This window comes from Protopterus annectens, chromosome 11.part0 (assembly GCF_019279795.1).
Source record: "Protopterus annectens isolate FY-2018-M chromosome 11.part0, PAN1.0, whole genome shotgun sequence".
NCBI classification, from domain to species: Eukaryota; Metazoa; Chordata; order Ceratodontiformes; family Protopteridae; genus Protopterus; species Protopterus annectens.
The window spans coordinates 275471563-275495590 of NC_056745.1; the positions used below are offsets into that span (position 1 = coordinate 275471563).

The 24028-nt window shown below is 38.6% G+C and overlaps 1 protein-coding gene across 4 annotated transcripts in view; it reads left to right on the top strand.

Moving 5' to 3' along the window:
* The window catches only part of NUP37 (nucleoporin 37), a 1368290-nt gene extending 1346747 nt beyond the window's left edge, over nt 1-21543 (top strand). For all 4 annotated transcript variants that reach the window (XM_044087745.1, XM_044087744.1, XM_044087747.1 and 1 more), the window contains one exon: nt 21361-21543. In XM_044087745.1, coding sequence (XP_043943680.1) covers nt 21361-21474 — 114 coding nt within the window. In that variant the 3' untranslated portion in view covers nt 21475-21543. The remainder of the gene's footprint in view (nt 1-21360) is intronic.
* Nucleotides 21544-24028: the final 2485 nt, after the last annotated feature.

A 24028-nucleotide genomic window follows, 5' to 3' on the forward strand; every position in this document is an offset into this window, starting at 1 on the left:
GAGTAGAGGGACAGGGTTTTTAGACTGTCAGAGTAAGTAAGGATGTTCTTCGTGTTTCACTGTTGCAGTCATCACACTTGGGTTATCTGTCTGCAGGTAGCCCTTAGTCGGCCCGAATACCAGAGACTTAGTATTTCTGCATCACACGCTGTCACTCCAGGACTGACGTCAGGTCGTCAGGGGTATAAAAACAGGCAGCCGACGCCATTACACCAGTCTTTCTTGCTGAGGAGCCCGATGCAGAAGCAGTTCGTAAGTGCCGGTCGGCCGCTACCTGAATTTTCGTTTACGAATTTAATAATCCTGGAGTCTTCTAAAGCTAATTATCCAATTGGGGATCCTTTTTCCTTGCTTTAACCGATGTCAGAAAAAGTTAACAATTGTCTTGCCTGTGGAAAGCAAATAACTCACAGAAATTTTCATTCCTACTGCATCACCTGTTTAGGCCCAGACCACGATGTCCCTCGCTGTCAGTTTTGTGCCTTATTTAATGCCCGAACCATTCGTCATTGGGCGCTCTCTGTTGTCAAATTCTTTTGCTCTCAATCTCCATATTCTGAAATGGCTTTGGTAAGCCATCCAACTACCAATGTTCCAAAAACATAAAGATAGAGACAGACGGCATAGGTCCAAAACAGCCGATGATGCTTCCATTAAGCTAGTTGCCAGTCTGCCAGTACTCAGTGAGGCGCTTTCGCAGCCCCTGATGCTCGCTTCAGTGGATTTGCAGGCCTCTACTGAGACCCATTCAGAGTCCGGTATGCCGTGAGACTCTTTTTAGACTGGAACCTGCGGATGTCTCTACCTTGGATGGGACCGGAGCCGCTGAGCAGGCACTGGCTTCTGAGGCAGTTATTCGCTCAACCGATGTTCGACTCAGACGACTTCTTTTTAAACCAAAACTACTGAGTTTCTTAGGCCCAGAGTACGTACTACTAAGGTATCAAGGACAATTCTGATTGCCCCGGACTGGCCATGCCAGTACTGGTACCCACTCCTGCGCAGCCTGACATCGGTACCACCCTGGCACCTACACCAGAATCCAACCCTCCTCTCTCAGCAGGAGGGACAGATTCTGCATCCACAACTGCAAACCCTAAATCTTGCAGCCTGGCTTATTCCTTGAATTCTCCCCCAGCAACCTTAAGCAAACAGGTGCTGGACGTTATTCTTGAAGCCAGAAGACCCAGTGCAAGAAAATCCTATGCTGATAAGTGGAAAAGGTTCTGCTCATGGATTCAGTCTAAAGGAGAGGACACAACACTATCCTCTCTGCTTCTTATCCTGGATTACCTAGCAGATCTACTCCATAAAGGCCTGTCCTTCTCCTCCATTAAGATACATGCCTCAGACATTTCTGCTCATTACAGCACTGAGCCACCTGTCTTCTCGCACCCTCTTATCAAACAGTTCCTGAGAGGGGCAAACAACTTAAGGCCACCAAGGAGAGCACCTACCCCTGCTTGGGACCTTAACTTTGTACTGGAAAAGCTCACACTTCCCCCCTTTGAATCTGCTGCATCAGCAGAGTTAAAATTCCTCTCTTGGAATACAGCCTTGCTTCTAGCCATCACTTCAGCTAGAACAGTGTCTGACTACAAGCACTCATGGCTGTGGAACCCTTCATTATTTTCTGTGCTGACAGGGTTTCCCTCAGGACTAACCCTTCCTTTATGCCCAAAGTGATGTCCAGTGTGGCTCTTAGTCAGTCCATCCATTTGCCAACCTTCTTCCGTAATCCTCAAAATAAAGGGGAAAGGATCCTGCATTCCTTGGACATGCACAGACAACTCAGATTCTACCTTGATAGGACTAAGCCCTTCAGAAAATCTGACCAGTTACTAGTCAGCTTTGCAACAGGGGCAGAGGGCAAGGCCATTTTGAAACAAACCATTTCCAAATGGATAGCACACTGCATTCATTTCTTCTACAAGCACCATGGGAAACCAACCCCTCAGGGGGTCGGAACACATTCTACTAGGGCAACATCTACCTCTACAGCATTTCTCAGGGGAGTCCCTACCAGGGATATTCTGGAGGCTGCTACCTGGAGTTCTGTACACACCTTCACCAAGCATTACCACCTGCCTATCTGTTCCAAATCCAGGGCAGGATTTGCTACAGCAGTCTTGCAAGGCATGCTAGCAAGCCCTAAGTCTTCTTGACTGCCTCCACCTTCTGCAGCTTTGGGAATCCACCCAAGTGTGATGACTGCAACAGTGAAACACGAAGAACATAGTACAGTTGTGTACACTTACCATAAATGTAGATGTTCGAGAGTATTCACTGTTGCAGTCCTGGTTACCCCTCCCTCCAACCCCTTGGTGTTTTCTCTCTCTCTCTCTCTCTCTTGCTCTCCTGTCTATGGCTATTATTAACCCCTTCTGGGGTATTGGTATTGATATTGGTATTTACTTTTTACTGGTGGTGTTTTCCCCACCATAGCCTAGCTCCCTATTTGGGGGCTCCTAACATTTGGGGCAAGGAAAACTGATGTAATGGTGTCGGCTGCCTGTTTTTATACCCCCTACAACCTGACATCAATCCTGGAGTGACAGCATCTGAAGCAGAAATACTACGTCTCTGGTATTCAGGCTGACTGAGGGCTACCTGCAGGCAGATAACCCAAGTGTGATGACTGCAACAGTGAATACACATATACATTTATGGTAAGTGTACACAACTGTACTATACTGAGGCCTGTTATCTTATTTTTAAGTAACCATTGAGGTCTGTCAAGCTGGTTTAGGTGCTTAGTGGAGTTACATGCCAAAGACTCATTATATCCAGTAATGGGCTTAATAAGGGATGAATGATGTGAGACTGCAAAATGTTCATCATGTTGATCACTGCTGCAGTAGCCTTAGCTAAATGGTTTATATCCTACCAAGGATATGACAGCTTCCAAATCTTCACAGTACCTATTACATGCTCAAACTGTCAAACAGCTTTAGCTGAGCTGACTAAGACAAATTTGGGCACAATGCCGTTCAGAGCTTTACTGCTACTGAAGAATATATTGCTCTGAGGCTTTCAGGGATAGACAGTCAGCTTCTGCTTTCCTTTGCTGGCAGGTAAGTTCCCTTCAGGGTAAAATCTTCCATTTTCTTACTTTTATTGATGTTTTGTTTTTTTCCTCTTTAAGAAAGCCATTTTAAAGCTAGGAGTGTTGTGTTTTATTGGACTGTCTTGAGAATGTAACACACTTTTAAATGGAGCATTCTTTTTATTCTCTTTTTTTTGTCAGCTTAAAAGTAGTGTAAACTATCTGAAAATATATTTTCTGTGGAGAAATTGTTTATTTTACTCTGTGGGGCTGGCATAGGGTTTTAAAGTGTGTTTACTTTATCAAACAAGTAATGTTTGTGGACTGGTAGTTTTACCAGCATTTGGTGCTTGTCTTCCCGAGGAAAGAGGCACCATTTTCAGCTTGACCGTAGAATAGACTACTAGTCCCATGGTAGGTCCTTCGTCTAGCCACAAAAAGACAAAGTTAAGCAAACACCCCATTGCCACCATGCCAGGTTAGCAGTTTGCCTCAGCCATAGGTGGGTGACAGCTGTGGCTATTTGTTGCACCTCAGACCACTCTTCTCTTATTCTGGATCCCTCTGGTATAGAACCTACAGCCACTATGGACTTGAGGGTTGCAATATCCTCTGCAGCTGTTGGGGTCCCCTCAGTGGGCAAGAGGGAACCGCTGTTGTTCCTGGGAGACAGAACAGAAAAAGGTTTTCCTGTTGTGTCAGAATGCTATGGCCATTCCTGGGGAAACAGCTGCTGACATTAGTTACATGGTTGACCCATGTTTCCTATCAAAAAGAAACGGAAAGCCAATCTTGTATTAACTCCTCCTCAAATTTATTTGGATTAGGAGTACTTTACTGGGTCTGGCTGAGGGTTTTATTCAGACTGTCGATCCTTCTTGTAAAGTAGTTTCTGGTAAAAGAAAGTAGGATTTCTCTTTTCATGAAGAGATTCAAGATTCTGAATCTGAATCAAATGATGCAGGCACTGATTCGGTTTGTTTTTTCCTCAGATTTCTGATTCAGACTCAGAACAGAGCTCAGTTTCTGATTCTCCTTGTGAGGGTTTCCCTTTTTGTTTCTCTGAGACTATTGCTAGAATGTGCCATTATTTTCAGTGAGAGAACACTGAGGTTTCTCAATCCCTCAGAAAATACTATGCGTTACAGAAGGAGTTTCCTGAACCTATACTCATTCTTCCTGATTTGTCTGCTTTAGAGGATGTGTGTGTTACTGCCTGCAGTTTTCTTGATAGTCAGCCAGTTGCCCATACAACAGCAGGTATGATGAATAAAGTTCCTTGGTCTTTTCAGTTTTTTATTCACTATTCCTAAACCCAACCCAACAGCTTTAGTAGATTTCACTGCTGCTAAGCAGTTAGTTAATTCCAATCCTACTGAGCAACTTTGATTTTCAGAATTTTGAATTCTCAGGGTCGTATGTTAAAATATATTCTGACAAATTTTGAAATTATGAGGAATGTTTTATCTGCAGTTTCTTCTTGCAAGGAAAAATCTGCTTTAAATAATTTAGTTTCTTCTATTGCACAGATCACTACTCATTGTTTACAGTGTGTGCTCGACTCTGTTAATAAATAACTTTGTTAATGTGTTGTGCATTTAAAATATAAAAAGGATGCTTAAAGTGTGAACCCGTAGTGAAATGATGTGTTGCATATATTTTATATACTCTTTAATTGAATGCCCCTATTGACCGTTACCATTGGTTTTAATATATTTTACCATCTCAGTCCCTGCATCGGATGTTGTGTTAATTTTAGGTATTAGGTTTTTTTTAGCAATTTTTATGTACACAACTTTAACAGTATGTTTTACATGGTTATAGTATTACACATTTCTCATTTTAATATACTCTTTATTTTTTTTTTGAGTTTTTTTAAAATAGAAGCTATTTTTTTATATATACATAAAAACATGATCTGTTTAATACAAAAAGTTTATAGTATTCTTGCTAGCTTGCAAGATTACATACTATCAAGATGAAGTGCACTTAAAACTTCCGAACACTAGATGGCATTGTGACATTTCTTTGTCTAGGAATGAAACATCAATGGAAGTGTTGTCACTACTCATGAATGTGTATATAAAAAGGTTTTGTAACTTAACTATTTTTATATTCTGGTGAAGTTATATATATATATATATATATATATATATATATATATATATATATATATATATATATATATATATATATATATATATATATATATATATATATATATATATATATATATATATATATATGGTTCTACCTGACATAATCGACACGCCAGAAGACCGACAACGCAATCACCGAAACCACATAACCGACGGTGCAAAAACACGAAACCCCACATGCCCGACAACGAAATAACCGACGGTACACAAACACGAAACCTCATACACTGCACACACCACAATCACAACAATAAACAAACAAAACACATTCCCTGTCAAAAAACCACACACACAAGCACACCAAAATCCCTACAAACCCACACTAAACCTCACAAACAAACCTATCTACAACCCTAAACCAAACCCTACACTAAGGTCCGTCACTATCGCATACTCAGCTAACCGCCTAACCCTAACTCACTTAACCCGCCTAACCCAAACACAATCACTACCGCACACTTACCTGACCCGCTCCCTAACCCTAACTCACTTAACCCGCCCCTAACCCAAACACAATCACTACCGCACACTTACCTGACCCGCTCCCTAACCCTAACTCACTTAACCCACCCCTATCCCCACACACCGTCAATATCCACACTTACCTTACTCGCACCCAAACGTCCGTCACTACCGCATACTTACACAGCCTTTTCCCATGTCGGCATCCTCGGCGTCGGTGTTTTCATCCGTCGCGTCAGTCTTCTGAACTGTCGATCTTCTCGGCCTCGCAATTCGCTTGTCGGTCTTCTGGCGTTTCGACTAACTCAGGTAGACCCATATATATATATATATATATATATGTGTGTGTGTGTGTGTGTGTGTGTGTGTGTGTGTGTGTAATTTATTTATTTTTGTTTTAATTGGTTTACCAAATAAAATAGTTGCTGATCACAACCTTCTGCCTTGAATTTGTCTCTTTTTCTTCCAAAAAGTGTGAATCTTCATTTTTCTTTATGGTAACAAATTGTTTCAGACAAGTGTGTTTTGAGAATCATTCAAGGACAGATGATAGTGGGAGGAAAGTCCTCCTTTCCAGGGGTCATTCCTCATCCGTCAGGTCAGACTCTTATTTCCATCTATTCTTTATCATATGCTGTACCAAGCAGCGATAGAACCAGTTCCTGCTTTCCAGGTGTGGAAGGGGTTTTATTCAAGGAAGTTCCTAGTGCCAGGGAAAGAAAATGCTTGGAGACTAGTTTTGGATCTTTCTTTATTAAACCTCTTTGTGATAGTACTGAAATTCAAAATTGTGTCATTTCACCACCTGTCATCTCTTCTTCCTCTTTCAAACTTCCTGGTAACACTATACTTATCACATCCCTATTCATCCAGACTTCAGGTATTTCTTCAGGTTTGTGTGTCTGGATCACATTACCAGTTCTCTGCCATACCCTTTGGACTATCCACTGCACCAAGAGTGTTCACAAAGTGTCTAGCTCCAGTTCTAGCTCATTGCAGGATACAGGGTATCCACATTTTTCCACATTTAGTCGACTTGCTTATCTTTGCAGAGTCATCTTCAAAGTCATCTTGGGTGAAAGATCTCTTACGCAAGCTGGGATTCCAGAGAACATTTAAATGTTTTTTTTTTACTTCCTCACACAAGATTGTGTTTATGAGATGTCAACTAGATATCTCGGTTCAAAGAGCTTTTCTTCCACAAGAAAAAGATTAATTTTTTAGATGTATTATTTCTAAAGTTTTGCACTCGGATTTCGGTCAGTGCGAGGGAATACCTTAGGATTTTGGATCTCATGGCATCTATGATTCTCATGATATCCCTGGCAAACTCCACATGAGAAAGAGACAGTGTTATCTGAAATCTTTGGTCCTAGCATCAACACCCTTTATCTTTTCAAATCCCAGTGTTGACATTTGTCTGAACAGAAATTTTTTGGTGGAGACAACAGATATCCCTAAATCCAGGTCTCCCCTTCTCCTTTCCTCCTCCAAAGAACTCAGTCACCACAGACACTTCGGTCTCTGCTTTGGGAGCATATTCAGGTGGGGTAAGTGCAGGAGGTGTGGCACATCAAGGACAGTTGCAAGCACATAAATATCAAGGCAATGCACTTAACTCTGTGCCATCTTTGGTCCCCAGACCCCTTCTACTGGTTACAGCCAATAACACAGTCATGTGATACATCAAAAAGCAAGGGGGAACCTGGTCGTACCCCCCTTTGTGGACTAGCCATTTTAGCTTGGGATAAAGCTTCACAGCACAGTCTCACTTTACAGGCACCTTATAGTCCGTCAGAGCAAAACTATGTGCCAGACAAGCTGAACAGGACCAGGGCAGAACCTCACAAATGGAAACTAGATCGGGGGTCTTCCAAGATTTGATCCATCTATGTGGAGTTGCTCAAGTAGACCTCTTTACCTCCTCCGAACAATCAACTGGCAAAATCTATTCCAGGACTCCTTGCAAGAAGGCCTGGAAGACAGATGCTTTTTCTCTTATTTGTACAGGAATGTTCCTGTCTGCCTTTCCACTAATGCCCAGGGTACTTCTGAAGATTCAGAATGAATCTCCCAAGATCATTGTGGTGGCTCCCTTCTGGCCCAGACAACAATGGTTCTGCATTTTTTTAGAAATGACTGCAGCAATTACCACAAGCTTCTCACAGACTGGATCTACTGTTACACTGCACTTGAGCAGAGAAGTATCATTTTCCTCTTCGGTTTTTGATTTATCAGATCTTATGTTCCATACATCTGGAGCTTATTTGACATGGACCACATTTCTGGTTCTGAATGCATGTTGCTTCTATTTGAGAGTGCATGATTTTGAGAAGGACAGCTGCATCTTATTAGAGTGATAAACATTCATGAACGAGGTTTTATATCTATGTTCTCTTGAGAAGAATCCTCTTCATTGGGACTTTAATTTTATGAGTAATATGCTCAGTTGTCCACCTTTTGAACATGCTGTCTCACTTGTCTTGGATATGCTTCTTGGAAGAATTTGTACATGGTGAACATTAAACCCATTAGACGGTTTCCAAGTTTCAGGCTTTGATGTATTGGGAACCATATTTTGTGTATTATAATAAAGGACTGGGGATAACGCATGACTGTCACTTTCCATCCTGCAGAAGGTGAAGGTCTGAGCTGTCATGTTAGTCCCTTCTTTTGTTCTCCTAGATGTTAAACATCCATTGAGGTTTACCTCTGTAGTTTGCATGAAGTAAGGAGGGCTGAGCACTTCTTCTTTCGGCTGCTCCCGTTAGGGGTCGCCACAGCAGATCAACTGTTTCTATTTCTTCCTGTCCTCTGCATCTTGCTCTGTCACACCAACCACCTGAATGTCCTCTCTCACCACATTCATAAACCTTATCTTAGGCCTCCCTCTTTTCCTGTTACCTGGCAGCTTCATCTTTAACATCTTTTTCCCAATATACTCTGCATCCCTCCTCAGCACATGTCCAAACCAATGTAATCTTGCCTCTCTGGCTTTGTCTCCAAGCCTTCCAACCTGGGCTGACCCTCTAATATACTTATTCCTAAAACTGTCCATCCTCGTCACACCCAGTGCAAATCTTAACATTTTCAACTCTGCCACGTCAAGCTCTGACTCCTGCCTTTTTGTCATTGCCACTATCTCCAACCCATATAACATAGCTGATCTCACTACCCTCTTGTAGATCTTCCCTTTCACTCTTACTGGTACTCGTCTGTCAGAACTCACTTCTGACACTCTTCTCCACCCACTCCATCCTGCCTGTACTCTCTTCTTCACCTCTCTTCTGCACTCACCATTACTCTGAACTGTTGATCCCAAGTACTTAAACTCATCCACCTTCGCCACCTCTACTCCCTGCATCCTCACCATTCCTCTATCCTCCCTCTCATTCACACACATATATTCTGTCTTAGTCCTGCTGACCTTCATTCCTCTTCTCTCTAGAGTATATCTCCACCTCTCCAGGGTCTCCTCCACCTGTTCCCTACTCTCACTACAGATCACAATGTCATCTGCAAACATTATAGTCCATGAGGACTCCTGTCTGATCTCGTCTGTCAACCTGTACATCACCATTGCAAATAAGAAAGGGCTCGGAGCTGATCCTTGATGTAATCCCACCTCCACCTTAAACGCATCCGTCTCTCCCACTGCAGACCTCACCGCTGTCACACTACCCTCGTACATATCCTGTACCACTCTTACATACTTCTCTGACACTCCCGACTTCCTCATACAATACCAAAACTCCTCTCTAGGCATCCTGTCATATGCTTTCTCTAAATCCACAAAGACACAATGTAAGTTCTTCTGACCTTCTCTGTACTACTCATCAAAACTCTCAGAGCAAACATCGCATCTGTAGTGCTCTTTCCTGGCATGAAACCATACTGCTGATCACTGATCATCACGTCCCTTCTTAACCTAGCTTCCACTACTCTCCCATAACGTCATGCTGTGACTGATCAGTTTAATCCCTCTCTAGTTACTACAGCTCTGCACATCACCCTTATTCCTAAAAATCGGTACCAAAATACTTTTTCTCAATTCCTCAGGCATCCTCTCACTTTCCAAGATTTCATTAAACAATCTAGTTAAAAACTCCACTGCCATTTCACCTAAACACCTCCATGCTTCCACAGGTATGTCATCTGGACCAACAGCCTTTCCGTTCTTCATCCTCTTTATAGCTATCCTTACTTCCTCCTTGCTAATCCACTACACTTCATGATTCACTATCCACACATCATCCAACCTTCTCTCCCTCTCATTCTCTTCATTCATCAGACCCTTAAAGTACTCTTTCCATCTGCTCAACACACTGTCCTCACTTGTGAGTACGTTTCCCTCATTATCCTTTATCACCCTTACCTGCTGCACATCTTTACTAGCTCGGTCCCTCTGTCTAGCTAATCGGTACAGGTCCTTTTCTCCCTCCTTAGTGTCCAACCTTTTATACAACTCTTCATACGCCTTATCCTTAGCCTTTGCCACGCACCTCATTACCTTATACCCTTGACCACTTTCTTCATTTGTTTGACAATCCCACTTCTTCTTCACTAAGTATGATAAGCCTGTATCTCCCTTTCAGAAACAGAGCTTGCTTTAGCACTTCATAGTGCTGCAGAATTACTTCTTAGGACTGCTGATAGATTTTTTGTTTTTTTTCCTTTCTATTTTAAGTTTTGAGAATTCTACTCGGGATTCTTATCTGCAGTCGGCCCTCTGTACAGCCCCCCCCCTTAATGGTATACAAGAGATACAAGCATTTAGTTTATCTTTGAGAGGACTGTCTGCAGTGGATATATTTTTTAATGTCCTTCCATTCCCTTTTTAGCTGGGCAGTGATCTTGGCTACAAGTAACACAGAATATTCATTTGAAGGATTATTTCTGCAAGAATTTATAGTACCTTGGCTTGATCTTTTTCAGGTTTTGCACTGTGGCCATTATAGGAGTAAGCCTGGCTGTGCTGCTTACCCTGCTCATTCCTTTGTGTGTATGTGTGTGTGTTTGCACGTGCATTAAATAAGCAGTCATTCTAACTGGCATTGCTAGTTCATTTGTTGATTTATAGGCCTCAACTTTATTATAATAATAATATAAGCACAATTTGTATGCTATTGTACTATATCGTATTCCTCCTGAGAAAGGATTATCAGCATGTTCTTCTGTAGGTATATTGTTCCCCCAGAAGACTTCCATCTGCACCATCTTCTTTGGGGTGGGTGGGGGATCATTATATACTTAATTGTAAATGCTTAACAAACTTTAGTTAGGAGATCAAGAAATTGACATGCCTTTTTAGAGGATAAGAACCAAATCCTCTTTCTCATTTTCCTTTTTTTTCTTTAGCAGTGTTATGTCTACCAGGTGTGCCAGGCATCTGAGAAGAACGTCATCCACAGCTACCAGTAAAGGTCTGCCTTCTAGGCCTGATTGTCCAGGTTTGTTTTAGTTTGGAGGGCCATCACAAAAGACCACTGGGCTGTAGTTGAGGACACAAACTGGCGCATTTTGTTGCCAGTTGTCACCTTAAAATGAACTCAGTTCTGATGTTAAACAGCTTGGGCAGAGCTCTTGAGGCATGCACTGACTGCTGCACAAAGGTGCCATACAGTCTGTTCCACTGTCGGACAGAGGCACGGGGTTCAAAATGAGATGGGAGACTTCTGCTTCAAACTTAACTTAAATGTGATTTCATTGAGTACATTCATTCCCTGAACTTCTAGATGCTGACTTTCCAGCCGTGGTTTTCTCTACTGCCTCATGGCAACTAGATGGTGTCACTGAGCATATGGCGGGGGAAGCTTTTGCCACATCATTATCATTTGTGGTTTATATAGGAGTTTCTTTCAGTTCACACTGAGTAGGTATTGTTTTCATTACATAGTGCTGCAGATGCCTAGCCCTGCTTCTGTTTTGCTACCTGAACGACTGGTTCCTGAAGGTCTTGTGGAAGGATTCCCTGGTAGTATCCCCGGTTTGGGCACTGCCATGGTTGCAGACTTTTATGAGAAGCCTTCTGAGTCTTTTTCAGAGAACAGCCTTTATTGGAACAAAGTTGGGCACTGTTTAGTGTTTGTTGAAGTTCATACTAGAGATTCCTGCTACAGTATGAATACTTAATCCACCTGAATTAAATGAAGGTGGACATCTCTACTTCTAGTTTGACTGCCAGAGCTTTAGTGGGCGTTCCCAATGAGATAAGGTCCTTTACCCAGGCATCATTCCAGCATATAGCTCAAAAGAAGAAGCTGTACATCCAATTTTTCAGTTCATTCTTGTCAAAAGATGTGATCAGTCTCGCTGGTTATTAGTCATTTCTGGATTATCTGCAAAGAGAATAAGGAATCATTTTAGAACTTTTTTGCATTTATTCTTGCATTATGTTGTGTAGAGTAGCTTAATTACTTTGTTTTTTATAGTTTGAAGTTCTGAATCAAAGGTGTAAAAGTTCCATGGGGTCTCTGGAAAGCAAGCCAACAGGTTTGTGTGCAGAAGACAAATTATGCCTAAGGACTTTCATTCACAGTACAATTTTTGCCTTTTTTTTAATTTCTCCAAATCTTTTGGGTTTCTAATACCATGACAGGAATGGACACCACTCCTAAGTCAAAGTACAATTAAAGTTCATGAAATTACTATTGTTTCATTCCTTGATGTCAGACAAAAGTGCTCTTTGCAGCACCTGCAATGTGCCCAGTAATAACTCTTCCTGCTATTTGTATGGGGTTACATAGATTGGTAACGTATCTAAATACGATTGTAGATTCTTTTTTGTAAGATTCGTTGCTCCTACTACCATTGGAACTGTCTGTGTATCTTTCTTTCACATTGCTCTGGTTTCTGCCTGCATATCCTGGTATTTTATGACTTTGTGTCTCTGTGTACATAAGACACTGTAGTCACTGGGTGTGGCAATTTCAATGATCAATGCTTCTTTTGTCTTCTTTTCTTGGACCGCTGTATCCTGTTTTCTAGCATCTACCATTTGAGCTGTTGATAATGGGTGATCCCATGTGATATAAACTTCATCATTTTCTATGATGCTTTGTGACTCATGCTTCCAGTGTTTTTCAGCCACTTCAATACCATAATGTTTGCATAATCCCCAGTGCAACAGTCTTGTCACATTATTATGCCTTTCAGTATACAGTCCTTCTGCTACTAGTGTGTCACAATTAAGTGTGTGGCTGTTTCCAATTCGGTTTTGCAAAACTTACATTTGTCTGTTTCTCCTACATGTTCAATGTACTTTGTAAACCAGCGTGTACATAGCCCATTGTCTTGGGCTGCCAATATTAACCTTTCATCTCTTGGTTTGAATTTGCCTGTCCTTAACCATTCTTGCATTCGTTCCTGATCAACATGAGGTTCTTCCAGAAGCAACTATATTTATGCTTTTTCCACATTTCTTGCCTTCTCATCTGGTCCTTCACCTTATATTCTTTCTTTTGTTTTTTTTTTTTTTTTTGGCATAATCAGTTGCTACCTGATTTTTATGTACTTCTGGTTTGATTTCCATTCCTGCTTGACATCGATATGCTTCTGGTAAATTAAGCAGAGAAGTCATCTTAGATTTATTCTCATGTTTCAAAACTTTCAGTACATTTGGATCTTGTAAGGTCAGTAGATATGTGTGGAGTCCCACGAGGATAGACACTTGAGTCACAGAAGTCTGCCTAGAATAGGGGCACCAAATGTCCACTTAAGAGCATTATATGACTTTTAGAAAGAACATTTTTCCCCACTGAGCTAAAGACATAAAATCTTTCCTGACCAAAAGATGCTTGAGGCCTTGGTACAAGTGAGTTATGCTACCTTGAAAGCCTTCCACCAGCTGTCATCAGACTTGAACACTTAATGTGATTAAACACCCAAATATGCATTTAAGAGACTGCAGGAAAGGGAGTGAGAGGGTTTAGTGACTCTGCCAGCCCTGCTAAAGGAGATAGACCAGATGCTAGTTCTCAAGTGCTTGCTAGAAATGACCGCCTTTCCAAAATGTTGATCACTTTGCCTTAAATTTGAGAAGCTAGATTTACCCATTGTCCTTACTGGCAAATGGTCGAGAGCTGGCGTAATCAATATATTTGGGAGCCCACATACTGGAGATATGTCGAGGTCTTGTTGCTCAAGTAAGCCAGATTTCTGAGACTCTTGTCCATCCCAAAGGTGCCACATGCCCCTTGACTACAGAGTAGCAGCCTAGCAGGTAATAACCTCATAAAGTTGTGCAACTCCTGTATATGTCATTTCCCTTCTCCCTGTGCAGAAACAAACTGTTCTGGATTTTGTTTCTTATTTCTAGGTCATGTTTGCCTCTGGCCAGTTCACCATAAAGCCTCTTCAGCTGGACATGATCTTATTCATTCCCTTGTGTTGGGAGGCACCCCCAGATCCATGTGTGCAACAGCTTTATAAAGGGGCTTCTATTTCTGTGTCTGTGAGGGTTGCTTGTGCCCTTGCCAGCATCCTGGCAGTGAGGTTGTTCTTACTAAATGTCATAATACGTCCTTGAGCAGGGGAGCATGTAACCTGCATCACTGTGGGGACCCACAACACCTTCCTCTACATAGGACAATGGCTTGCTTGTTTCAAAAATGATAGATGTAGAGGACAAAGCATGTAGGAAAAATCTGAGATTTTCTGCTGTACCAAAGCAGCTGGAAGGAGCAGACTATATTCATTTTATGAAGGTGCAAATAAACAACTGGACTGGTATTAAACTGCTGGAACTCTTAATTGAAAGGGCAAACACCATTTTTATGTTTGTTTTATTTATTTCCAAATATTGCCATGAGAAAGAAAGAAGCCAAGACCTTTATTAGTAAAGATGCAAGCATACCACCAGAAAGAGCTGATCCTGACAAAACTGTGGCATAATGGTAGTTGGAGACAGTAGAGTCTTTAATGGGAAATGATTATTCATTGTACACAAGACAGAAGAGAAACACATTTATTCCAGTAATCAGGAAATGTTGAGAGGCAGATGTGAGATTCAAGCAGCTGTATCCAGCTGTCTTTAGAATATTTTTTCCTGGAGGATCAAATTAATTTTTTTGTCGCATAATAAACTGTTGAGGAAATGCAAAAGTTTGTCCGGCAAAAATGAACCATCAAACAGAGGCGTACTCTGCTTCTCATTCTTCGGATAAAAAAGAACAGAGAGAGACTTGTCAGTGAAAAATTTTCCACTGTTTGAAAGAAAAATGTTTGAGAGAGAGGGAAAAACACAGGAGCTGACCAGAAGAATTGGAAACACTGTGGAAGTGAACCAGAATCTGACGTTAGGAGATGGAGATGAACGGGGAGACCAACAACACAGAAATTAGTGAATAAATGTGAAACTGCAAAGCATCAGTTGCATTTGTGAAGTACAGCTGTGTAGACTAAGTGGAAAGAGTGGACGTTCGTTGACATTGTTAAACTTGAGGAACTAAAAAGCATTTGACTCACTTCATGTTCTTAATGCTTGGAAGGACCCTGAGAGAAGGGGAAGAAGGAAAAAGTAACTGTAAGTAAAATGATTTCTTAAAGATTATTTAGATTACTAAACTTTTCACAATTTAAATTGCATATTTTATAGGAAAGTACTTTTAGTTTTTCTTGTATGTGTTAAAGTTATTAAAGTAAACAGATCTATCCTTTCCTTCTTCCTCTTCTCTTTCATATTTTTTGCATTAAAATGTAGGCATTAGAGTGCCAAAAGAGAAGAAAAGCTAGAGAAAAGCATGTTTAAGTGAATAGGCTGTAATCTTGGGCTGCTGAGGTGGGGTATGGGGTGTAAAAGTATGCAGATTATAATATATAGAGAGCTGATCTAGTTTCTCTTGTTTTTAAATGGGTGAATGGATTAAGACCCTTGGTTTAATCTAATAATTTTTTAAGTGGAAACAAGTAAATATGAGAACACCGAATATGATGAAAAGCTTTTCTTTAGCAATAAACGTTTCAGCTTGTCTTTTTAGGCTGTGACAGAGGACTATACTTTTATTTCCTTCTCTTACTTTTCCATGGAGGCAAGATGATGATAAAACATTAAAAGACAGAACATTGGTTTCTTCAAGGCTAAGAGTTAATGATTTATGCCAGTATGCAAGTAATTTTCACATGGGGGTAAAGATAAAACATCAGACATCAATTAGTGCAAATAGAAGCACAGGCAATAACATGCATCTTAACATGGATAACCTCAGTGTCAGGTTAATTAGGGTCTGTATTAACAGCTGTCTATTTGGCGCAAATGTTCCTATTAGGAGGATTAAACTTTATTTGAAGATGTACTTGGTTATGTGGGCTCATATTAACAGGTTCTGGGGGTGTACTGGTGGTACGTATTTTTCATTTGAGGGTTTTTATTAAAACAAAACATCTTGTAAATGTGACATAGGTTCTAATGTTGATTATAAGAAAAAATGTGTAAAGGATTTAACCTACCACACATTATTGAGTGCATGTTATCACAGAAGCTAGAAATGGGCATTTTAAAAACTACCATGTGTAATAGGTGGGAATAATGACTTCTTACCATAATGGTGACACTTTCCATGTTATCTTGGAATGTGAATGGTCTCACACGTATACACAAAAAAGAAAGAATAGTTAATTGTATTAAAACTAGCAAAGGTAAGTGATACAGGAGACACATTTGGAAAGAACTAAGTATGGGAATTTAATAAAGAAAGGATATCAGGATGCAGAATATTGGGGACAAAGGAAAAGATGAGTACTTGCATTAATTGTGAATGGAGCTCCAGTATTGATAAAGAGGGAAAAAGATAATGATAGGTTTGTAGTAGTAAGGGGCTGCTGGCAAGGGATGAGGATTACACTGGCATTTATTTATATTCCACTTAAAACTGCTTTTTTGAAAATTAAATTTTGGGAGAAATAATCAACTTTCAGCAGGGAATATGGCTTATAGGTGAGGACTGGAAATTGATTTGTAGCAAAGAGGGGGCTTAGAAGGGCAGAAATAACAAAAAGAGGGTAGAATTCTGAAGAAATCTATGAAAATATTTGGTATGAAAGATGTGAATTGAGTAGTATGGACTGTGAGAGAATTTACTGTTATTCCCTAATTTACATAACTGGACTAGACAGAAATTATATTTCACAGGAGCATACCCATTTAATTGTTAACTTTGATACATATCCAATAACTATTTCAGATCATGAGCCAATAATTACGAAGATAAAAATACAGGGTAGTGAAGTAAATATGAGATACTAATGCTTCCCCACCTACTTGTTAAAAGAGAGGAATGTATGGAATAGGCAGTGGAAATTATCTTGTTATTAGGATAAAAAATATTCCAGACGTTATAGCTTGTAAGTGGGATACAATGAAAGGGGAGTTTAAAAATAGAGTAGAAATAAAAGAGAGAGAGATATGGTTAAGAAGTAATACAATTATTTAGAAGGGCTGATAAAGGTTAAAGTATTACAAAATGAGGAATCTGACAGTACAAGAAGAGGCACAATTGCAGAGTGTAGAAGTATCTGGACAATATGCATGAGTTTAGAAACATTACTGTTAAGCAACTGTTTTTTGATGATAACTCCAGAGCACAAAACTTTAGGCACAATGACTTTGGCAACAGAAAGTAGAAAGGATTGTTGCCAAACGTATGGAGTCTATAGCAAGAAAAATTGTCAGAGATCCTGTTGATGTATTAGAAATATTTCAGAAATTTTATTAAAATTTGTATAAAGCAGAAAAGTGGAGAAATCAAGAAAAAGCACAAATGGAAATATTTATAGAAGTCTTAAATATGCCAAGATTAGAGGTAGATGAGGCTCAACAACTGACTGTTAAGATAGGACATGAGATAAAAATGGTTATGCATAACCAATCTAAAGAAAAGTTTCCTGAAATGCATTGTATTCCAGTGGAAGTTTGGAAGCTAAGATGGAAAAAAAAGTGATAAAGAACTGGAAGGCTTTGTTTAACAATGTTTTAAAAGGAGAGGAGGTACCAGCATCCTGGAAAAAAAAACTATGATGGCTGTAATACCTAAAGGCCATAAAGATACATCTGATCCATCTTCAATTTAAAACCATGTTTATAAAGTGTCTGTCTTTGATGCCTAAAGGAATGGTAATAGTGATGACAATGTTAATAGAACAATGATCCAGAGAGAAACCGAATGTAAGAAAATATAGTTGTTATTGGTGGTCTTGATGCAGAGAAAGCATTCAACATAGTAAGCTGAGATTTTATAAGTAGGGCGATGAAAGCATTTGTATTTCCTTATACATTGATGAGGTTACTTAGAAGGCTATATGAGGGACCCATGGCAAAAATCAAAGTGGAATGGTTCCTGTCTGATGAGTTTTGTCTGAACAGAGGAACCAGGCAAGGGGTATCTTCCTTTCCTTTTGTTGCTTACATTATATTTAGAACCACTGGCAAAGAAAATAAGGTGACTCAGAAATTCAGGGATATAACTGGTATGGTGTTCAAGAAAAGTTGGCTTTATTTACAGATTATAGTACTTTGTACCTGATAGAACCAGAAAAGGACATCTCAGTGTTGTGAAATATTCTGAGACAGTGTCGTTCCATGTTTTTTGAGGATATAAAATTAATGAAGATAAAACAAAGCCTATACTGATTAAACTGTTTACCAACACGAGTTGGTCCAACAAATATCCATATTTATGGGGAAATGATACAATGAAGTATTTAGAAGTATGGATTAAAAAGGATTTGGTTATTGCAGCTAAGGATATGTGGGAAGATACTAAACAAAAGATAATACAAATACTAAGAAACTGGAAACTCTTGCCTATGGATATGGATTGCAAGACACAAGCAGTAAAATGTGTTTTGTCCCTTTGGTTTTATACACAGGTCATACATATTTTTATCAATCAGAGGAGAAGTTCTGGGTAGTAATTAATAAAGAATTGAAAGATTTTATTTGGGAGGGGAAGAGGACAAGAGTCAATTGGGATATGTTGATTCTTCTAACAGAACAAGGAGGTTTAGAGTTACCTGATTTGAAGGGATGTTTGAGAACTAAACTGTTGAGGCCTTTATACATAACACAGGCAAAAAGCTACAGTTCAACGTGGAAAGGAATGATGCTAAAGCAGGGGTTAATTCAAGAAATAAGGAAAGAATGAGATTTTGGACACATCCTGAAGGAGAATAACAACAATAATTTAGAATATTATATTCATAAAGTAGCAGAAAGTATACTAAGAACTAAGCCAGCATGGGAATAGACAAAGACTATTCTGCCAATAGGAATGACTGCAATTAGGAGTATAGAGAATAGGCAAAAGGGGGCTGTAATTTGCCAGAGGAAGATGGCGAAGGAACTAAGGTATTGGAACCAAATAATCAGGGAAGGAAAAGTAGTAGAATGGAAAGAGGCCGAGAAGACATTTGGATTGCAGGCTAGTGATTCCCTTCCCTATCACAGATTGATATCAGAGTATAGACAGTGAGAAAGGGATAGGGGAATCCTAAATGAAAGGCCTGCACTAGTTAAGTTTTTAGTTGAATCTAGAACAGAAGCTGCTTTTAAAAGGGGGATAATTAGCAGGGCATATAAAATATTACAAGGTAACTATAGGAATCAATCAGAAGACGTCAGAAAAGATTCGGTATGCAGTTCGCAAAGAAAATATGGGAGGACATGCGTATGGCTCCCAAATATTCAACAAAGTCTAGAAGATTTATGGTTTTTGCCTGGAAGTGTTTGCATAGATACTGTAATACCCCATGCAGACTCCAAATAATTTTCCTTCGGTAGTTGACAAATGTTGGAGGTGTGATGGGAAAGAAATTCATAATTGTGAACATATGTTTTGGCAGTGTGTAATGACTTGGCAAACTTAAATTTCCAACAGAGTACTCTGTCAGGAATACTGGATGAGCAAATGACTGTAAGTAAAGAAATTATTTTTTGAGCTGTGATACAGGATCTGGATTGCCATGAAATAGTAAGGTTTTGTTAAGTTTAATTCTGGTGGCTGGCAAAATAAGCAATTAGTAAAAAATGGAAATAAAAATCTAAACCAACTATACTTGAAGTAGTGATTGTTGTAATAGCGATAAAAGAAGAGGAAGTAGGATCTTTAGAAAAGGATAGGAGTAAATTACATGGAAAAACATTGAAATTATGGAAACAGTACATGCAGAAAAATGTTTAGAGGAGGAATGAGATTTAAGAGAAAGGAATTTAATAATTTATGTACTGTGTAAATTATAATGTATATAACAATGTATGTGATGTATAATGTTTGCAAATGTGAACTTGTTAATTTGGTTTGTTACTATATAAATGTAAGTTTTCCTATGTCACAAGTGAAAATTCTATAAAGGTGTTTAAAAAAAATTGGTTTTCAAACTGCTGTAGTACTTCCTCAGATTCACACATATAAAAACAACTAAAAACTTTGCAAAACCTGTATATTAAATGCTATTAAAAGTAGTAGTAATAATAAAAGTACTCTGGCTGCTCATAGAAAGATATGAAATGATAGGTCATATAATTCCAGGTATTGCAAATAGTCCCAAATTAACAGAAATGGAGACTGTAAGAAATCTGTGCAAGAACTGAAATGTCAGTCACTTTTGAGTCACTTTTTTTTTTGCTTTCTTTTGTGAGAGGACACATGTACTACCTTAAGTGCCATTGAACTCCACTTTTTGGATAGACATTAACTGCTGAGCAGGGATTTGACATACTCAAGAGTAACTGGCCTTTTCATTGTGCTTCATATTCATCCATTGTTTTCTGTTCATGAAATATGACATAGCTGAACATTTAGCTAGTTTCTTAAGTTATAGTATGTTTGAATTGTTTGTGATTTGCAAGGTTCACTAAGAAATTTCATTTTAGAAAAACATAATCTTAAGAGGTAAAGAGAGGAGTAATTGGAGTTACCTGAAAAAATTGTCAAAATCATTGCACTATAAAATTTCAGGAAGTGCACAATTGTTATATTTCAACATGTTCTTTTCTCATAATACTGAATGCAGTCTGCAAAGACTCCTTGCTGAATATAACACAGTGTGTTGTCTCTTATTTCTATGGAACGGATTTAATAGCTACCATTATATGTTAGATAAGTCTAAAATCTAAACTTGATTACTATGGATCAGTTGCATTCATTGCTGGTATAAAAAAAAAAGAAAAAGCTAAAGATGAGTGAAACATCTAGTGTTTTGATAAGAAAACACACACTCATACTCACACACACTCTTATTTAGTTTAAATATGACATCATTGCATGCTAGTTTACCACTTCCGTTTTGTGGTATTGAAATGCAGCTTATGATTAGATTATATAAAAAAATACATTTTCATAGCTTTTCCCAGGCATTAAAATCTGAAGTATACTGTGTTGCCAATACTTGATATCAATTTTGAGCATTGCATGATTACGCTGGAGTTCCAGCACTAATTGTTCTAAAGTTATATTTTAGCTTTGCTAAAGTTTGCATCGGGTTATATAAACTAGTAAGCACTTGCAAAATTTACATTTTGAATGGAAAGCAATAGCTTCAGGTAGAGCACACATTAGTTTGAAATGGATTTGTGTAGTTAACATTTTGAGAATGTTCAAGTGTCAGCCATGCTTTGTATAATTGGTGACCACTTAACACTTTCTACAGGTATTTTAGAATATTTTTGCTGGTAAACTGACTAAGTATTTTCTTTCACAGCCTATCCTTCTTGGTGCCACATCTGTTGGATCTGGTTTGAGCTGGCACAGGACTCTTCCTCTTTGTGTTACTGGTGGAGATCGCAGGCTTTCCTTTTGGATGACAGAAATGTGAATATGTTGCATTTCCAAAGTGAATGGAAATTTATACAACTTTTTGTTATAAAATAAAAATAAATCTTTAGTGTGGTGTATTTAATTGTCTTAACTTGCATTTTGATGGCTTTAGTTTCTGGTTAATTATGATGCAAGTAATGGGGTTCTTCACTCATTGTACTGTGTCTTTAAATTTTCTGCTAAGAACTTTGTAGACTAATACAATTCTTCAAATTCATGGGTAGCTTTAAAATAAAACTCCATCTTCTCCTACAGTTTAACTCAAAACATAAAATGCTTTTCTCCCTACATTATGATCCGATATTGTTCAGGTATCAGAAACTTGCTTTTATTTTTACAAAACTTTAATTTACTTCCAACAAAATTTAATACAAATATAGTCATACTTCAGGTAAATCTGCAAATTTAGTGCCTCAGTTTTTTATGTTATATCCACAATAATGTTTTAAACACCTTTATTAAATTATCACTTGTGACATAGGCATATTTACATTCATATAAAAGTAATCAAACTGTATTAAGTTAAAATTAACAAACATTATGCTTTACATGTATTGCTATATATCCTCTAACCTATGCAATATGACATAAATTATTCAACTCCTGCCCCTTTTTTAAACAAGAAACATCTTTATTAAACCGTCAGTTATGACATACGCAATCATACATTTATATAAATAAAAACAACCACACCAACACAATCCTAGCTGCAAGCATTTTACTTCAAAAACCATACTGACACAGGAGACTTCCAAGATTGCTGCATATTGAGTAACAGTTTAATTCTAGCTCTCCTAGTGTGAAAACAGAAACTCAGCAGAGAAGGCCAGTAGACTTGTGTTTGAGTACATTTCAGTAGCTGGCTAATAAGTGTATTGCCTGGATGCCAGGAAGAAAGAAATACAGAGGACCTGGAAAAAATTAACTACAAAATGTGAGGAAGAAACACTGAGTAAAGTTCTGCAGCTGCTCAGCAAAAAGCAATGTAACCTCCAGACATGAATTCCAGTAACGTACATGGACATATAAAACAACTGCACACTGACCTGGTTAAAATAAAGGAAACACTGATGGCGTATATCAACACAAACAACAAAAGGCTGGAAAACTTTGAAGAAGCTTTAAACAAATATTCAGTTGAGATGATAAAGCTGCAAAAAATCATCAGTCAAAATGAAGAAAAGCCTGGCTGAATATGAAACTGCTCAGGAAGAGATGTTTCAAAAATAATAGAATTAGAGGACAGAGCACTTGGGGAAAATCTGAGATTTTCAGCTATACCAGAGAAGCTGGAAGGAACAGACTGCATTAATTTTATAAAAGCACAAATAAGCATGAGTTATTAGTTGAAAGGGCACAGTGTGTGTATGCTCCAAACCGGGCTATGAGAAAGCAACCTAGACCTTTAATAGTAAAGATGCAATCCTCCCAGCAGGAGTGATTTTGACAAAACTATGCCAGAAGGACAAAGTACTAAAAGTGGGGGACAGCAGAGTGTTGGTGGAGAATGATTACTGCTATATCAGGTAGAAGAGAAGCACATTTATTCCACTGTTTGGGGAAGGTTGAGATACAGGTGTAAGATTCAAACTGCTATACCCAGCTGTCTTAAAAGTATTCTTCCCTGGAGGTACAAAATCTTTTTTTGATGAAGTACATGTTAAGGAGGAAATACAAAAATGTGTCCAACAACAAGTGAGTTGTGAAAAGGAAAGAGATTCTGCTTCTTATTCTTCTGGTAATGAAGGCCACAGAGAGACTGTACCTGTGAAACTTTTTCCAATATTTCAATGGAAAATGTTGGCGTGAAGGAGGGGAGTACAAGTGTTGAGTAGAAGAATCAGTACTTTGGAAATTAAGCAGAGATAGGATTTAGGAGATGGAGATTAACAGGAATAAAATCAATAACCTAATGTGGGAACACAATGCAATAATTATGTGTGAAATATGATAGAACAAGAAAATCTGGAAATATTGGACTTTTTCAGAATGTTTTTACTTATGGAGAACCTAAAGCATATGCCCTACTTCATGTCATTAATGTTCATAAAAGTGCTTAGGTGAGGGGAAGAGGGGGGAGAAAGTTAACTGTAAGTAAATATTTTTTTATTCTTACTAGCACTAATTTTGTGGTATCTAGTTTTCTTTGTATGCTGTAAAGTTTTCTTAGTTATTTTTTTTAAGTGCAATGGTGTTGTAAACAGTTGCTGATTGTTCTTTTTTTTCTTTTCTTTCTTATCAAGTTTTAAGAAATGTAGGCAGTGCAATAAAAAAAGCCTGGTTAAAAGAGCATGAGAAAAGAAAAATTAATGTGCTTTTTCTCATTCATTCATGGGGAAATTACTGGATTAAAGACCTTGGATTGATTTACTAATAAGTTTTAAGAGTAAGCAAGTAAATGAAAAAGAATATTATGCGGCTTTTTTCTAGCAAATACATGTATGCTCAGTAGAAATTCTGTGGCTGGTCCTCATATTTCCATGGAAACAATCTCATAAAGACAAACTGGATGTCTGGTTCTTTTCTCTCCATGGAGACAATCTGATAGAGAA